The 4,247-nt window shown below is 62.8% G+C and overlaps 1 protein-coding gene across 1 annotated transcript in view; it reads right to left on the reverse strand.

Annotated features, from left to right (window-relative positions):
- Positions 1–3,960, reverse strand: part of ELN (elastin) — a 22,739-nt gene extending 18,779 nt beyond the window's left edge. The window contains exons 1-2 of the mRNA XM_010585961.1: positions 3,931–3,960; positions 3,151–3,315 (exon numbers count right to left, since the gene is read on the reverse strand). Of these exons, the coding sequence (XP_010584263.1) occupies positions 3,151–3,315; positions 3,931–3,960 (195 nt within the window). The remainder of the gene's footprint in view (positions 1–3,150; positions 3,316–3,930) is intronic.
- Between the last annotated feature and the right edge of the window lie 287 nt (positions 3,961–4,247).

Here is a 4,247-nt window from a genome sequence, read left to right on the forward strand (position 1 = left end):
CCAGCTTGGAAAAACAAATCCCAACCTCTTGCCTGTTTCCAAACAAACTCCAAGTGTCTGCACATTGCCTGTCCTCCCCCACCCGCCCTGCTAGGAGGGGACGCCCCACCACTGCTAGGAACGAGAGGCGGCAGGACAGCCAGGATCTGGCCGGGGACCTCCATGCCCGGGGCCAGTGACAGTCCCCCACCAAGCAGGAGGGCCCTGTGGTGCCCCCCAGCCTTAGCCCCTCGTGGCTAGGCAAGGTCCCTGGTGCTGGGTAATGCTGGGCACCCCAGGGACCCGGGCTCAGCTCCCCTACCCCTCTATCCTCCTGTGCCAGCGCTGTCTGGCAGAGACCCCAGGGGGGTGGGACACGGCAGGATGGCTTACAGCCTTCCTGGGGTGCGTGGGGACCCCAGAAAGGTCCAGGTGACACCTGCCCACAGTCACGGCTGCCATACTCAGCCCTTCATCATTGTCACTCTCCTGGGCGCTGCAGACCCTGGCAGGGGGGGTCCCACTGCGGTGCCACTGTCGCTGCCCCCTCCCCAGGCGTGCCCCAGAGACCATCCCAGGGCCAAGGTGCTGTGCTCATCCCAGTGCCTCGTGGCAGGTCTGCACCTTTTTGGAGGATTACAGGGGATGTGCCAGTTCATCAACCATCTCCACGCCCAGATCAGGAGGTGGAGGGGGTCAGCAAGTCCTGGCAGGAGCCTGGGTAGCCGGGGGGCAGCAGGATGGCTGGGGTAGGAAAGCCATGTGGCTTTGGGGAGCTGATGCTTTTGCTCAGAAGCATTGCAGCAGGCTGCTCCCCCCTTGCTGCTCTCCCTGACCAGCTCTGCTGCCAAACATGGCCAGCTCTTTACTTCTCTTGAAGGTCTTCTACAAGCTGCCTTGGTACTGGCAGAGCCGGGCTCATCCCGGTGGGGAGGCAGTGCCCATAGCCCAGCTCAGGGTCTGCTCCCTGGTGTGGGCACTGCCAGGGGGCATGGGGGTCTCTGACCCACTCGGCTCTCCAGCTGAGGACCAGCCTCGAGCAGCCAAATTCACCCCAGCATCACCAGTCCCACCCATCGGCAACACCACCACGGCTCAGGTGTTGACAGCAGCCCACGCACTCAGCACCAGCTACACCGTGGGCTCCCTGAGGCTGCACCGGGCTACGGCAATCGCTCTCCAGCCAGTCTCTGTCCTTCCCCAGCCCTGTCCTTCCCCAGCTGTGGAGGCAGGAGCCCATAGACCAGCCCAGGGTCTGCTGCTCCCCAGTGCAGCGTGACCTGCTTTGGCCTCTTCATCCCACAGTCCCTTGGCACATTGGGGAAGGGGAAACTGAGTCACCAGCCTCCCAGCACTAAAGGAGCTCTGTGCTGCCTCTGCCCCTGGTCCAAGCCTGCTGGGACTCCAGGAAGGGGGGTTTCTCCTATCTCCCAGCTTGTCTCCTGGGCTGGGGCTGGCTGTAAGCCTGCAGAGCATGGGGCTGGCCCCCAGCACCCACGCCGGGGATGTCTTCTCAAGCCAGGGGCAGGAGAATTTGCACCCACATGTGCAGCCGCAGCTCCAGTAGGGTTTGACCCCTGGAGGTGCTCAGGATCTGGTGTGGAGCCTTGTTGATAGAAACTGGACTTTTTCTTCCATAGCTCTGTACCACAGGTCACTATTTGCAATATCTGCACTATTCCATTACCTGTGCTATTTCAGATTGACGACTATATCATCTGCACCATTTCTACCTGCACCACTGCTTGCAGCTTTCTTTACAAGCCAGAAATACAGATGTTTTCTCTATTCAACAGCTTTCAAGACCGAGACACAAGCTCACAGCCTCACCAGGTGGGCAAACCTCATACCTTGCCACCCTCCCAGCGCCCATGGGTGACCGCTCCTGGAGAAGGCTCAGCATGTAACTGCCACAGATATTTCCCCTCTTCCCTCACACTGCTGTTTTCTTTTTCTTGGGAGAATCAGTTTTGGAAACATGCAGTCTCCAAGCAACTTTGAAGCTGCATTGCATCCCGGCTCGAGCTTGCTGGTAGCAGCTTCGGGGGGGGGGGGGGCAGAGGGGGCTTCTGTCGAGAGCCTGGCTCCTCTCCAGCCCCCCCCCACCCCCACCCGAGGCTTCAGCTTTCATTTCGGAGTGCTGGCAGACAAGCTGCACCCTGTGAGTTGTTTGCAGAGGGAGCAGTCCCAGCAGGCTGGTGCCTCAGGGAGGTACCCAGCTGGGAAGGGGAGATGCCATCCCAGCCCCACAACTGGCACTGCTGTCCCTGGGGCATCCTGGGGACTCTGGATGTCCTCGGAGGGTCTCCACGGTACCCAGGCTGGGATGCCAGCACACCCAGTGCCAGCCTCTCTGCACCCACCCGAGCTGCCCCCTGTGGTCCCAGAGCCTGCAGGGCTGGGACCCCCCGGGGTCACTCCAGGGGGGGGATCCCCTGTGCTCTGGCATGGGAAGCACTGAGGGATGGATGGAGGCACTGAGGGACAGATGCCCCGCTCCAAACGCTGGGACACGCTGCACTTGGCACCTTTTAGGGAACCATACAGCAACTTCCCCATGCAGCGGCCTGGATCCGGCCGTGCAGATGCCCAGTACAACTCTGCTCCCCCGGGCTGATCCTGACCCGCTGCTGGGAGCTTCCCGAGTACCACCAGCTGCTGCAAGCCCAGGGCTCAGCCCTTTGGCACTGCGCTGAGGGGGACAGTCTGTGTGCGCAGGGGGGGTCCCCCTTTTCCCCCCTTGACCCTGGGATCTCTCAAGGGATCCTTTCCTGCCAGGCTGGTTTGGAGCTGCACTTGCAGTGGGTGCTGGAGGATGCTGCCCTGAGCCCTCTCCAGCTTGGGTGCACCCCACAGCACCCTGGCACCCCCACATACACCGTGCCACTGGCTGTGCCTCTGTCCCAGCTCAGTCCCCAAGGGCTGGCAGGGCAAGGAGCATGGCTGAGCCTGCCTGGTGCCACGCAGCACACCAGGCTGCAGAAACACTGGTCAGTCCTCCACAGGGAAGCATTCTCCGGTGTCCCCATCAACACTGGGACCATCTCCAGGGCCAGGGCCACCTCTTCTGTGAGCTGCTTCCCAAACAAGCAAACACCCCTGGAGATCGAGCCAGGGTCTGGAGCGGGGCAAACAGCTCCAAACTGCTCAGAAACTGCTGCAGGATCTCACCTGGGGGCCAAAGTCCTCCTGAGACTGTCCCACCTGCCCACTGCTTGAGAGCTGGGGGTCAAAGCCACCGTGGTTCAGCAAGCCAGCGTAGAGCATCACTGCTGGAGACCGAGAGTGCCCAGGACCGAGCTGCATCTCATCAAGCACCTTCACCCTGAGCTGTAGCTATGCAGGATCGGGCACTGACAGTGGTGCGGCTTTACAGGCAGCTGCCTGGCTTGACACCACTCTGGGGTCATGCTGCCTGCACAGCCGGGGCAGACCAGCCCATGGTCGGGGTCCCAGGAGCCCACTACACCGGGGCAGAGCAAGGAGCTGCAGGCCACTGGCAAATGGAGCTGCTGGCTGCAGAGCCCCGAGGGCTCTGCCCTGGGCGAGGGGTGCCCCAGCCTGCAGCTGCCTGGTGCCACACACAGCCCTGGCACTGCCCTCCCCTGCCTGTGGGATCCTGCCCTCTCCCCTCCTCCGGTCCTTGGTCCTCTCTGGCCGAGAAGCCTCATGCGACGGCTCTGGCACTGACCCCATCAGCTCTGGCACCGACCCCATCACTGGTGGTGGCTCTGCCCATTGCACATTCTCCATGGCACCACACGGGGCAACCACCGCCTGGATCTCCAGAGGTGGCTGTCCCATCCCTGACCATGCTGTCCCCACCTTGCAGGCCTTTGCTCAGTTAAGCCATTGCAGCGGGCTATAAATCTGTGCTCAGAGCTGCTCTCCCCACCTCTGTGCATGCTCGTGGCCTGACCACGAGACGCGAGCCATCCGGCGGGCAGGCACCTGCTGCTCTGGTGGCTCCGGCTTCGTCATGCGGCACCGTGGGACGCGCACCACTGCGCTGGCGTTCGCCTCCCCATCCCGGCAGCAGGTTTGCTGCACGGGTGTGGGCGTGTGCTGGGGTGTCACGCACCCCCTGCCGCTGCCCAGCCAGGGACCAGCCAGCAAGCCGTGACCCATGCCATCCGCTGGTGGATGGACCCGACACTGGTGAGATGAGCGCAAGGAAGACGGTGCGGGGGCCACCCCAGGCACCCAGAGCCTGCAATTCGGGCGGGTCGAGCTGCTCTGCAGCTGCACCAGCCCCGCAGGCTGGGTCG

This window comes from Haliaeetus leucocephalus, unplaced genomic scaffold, assembly GCF_000737465.1.
Source record: "Haliaeetus leucocephalus isolate CR32 unplaced genomic scaffold, Haliaeetus_leucocephalus-4.0 Scaffold136, whole genome shotgun sequence".
In the NCBI taxonomy this organism is placed as follows: Eukaryota; Metazoa; Chordata; class Aves; order Accipitriformes; family Accipitridae; genus Haliaeetus; species Haliaeetus leucocephalus.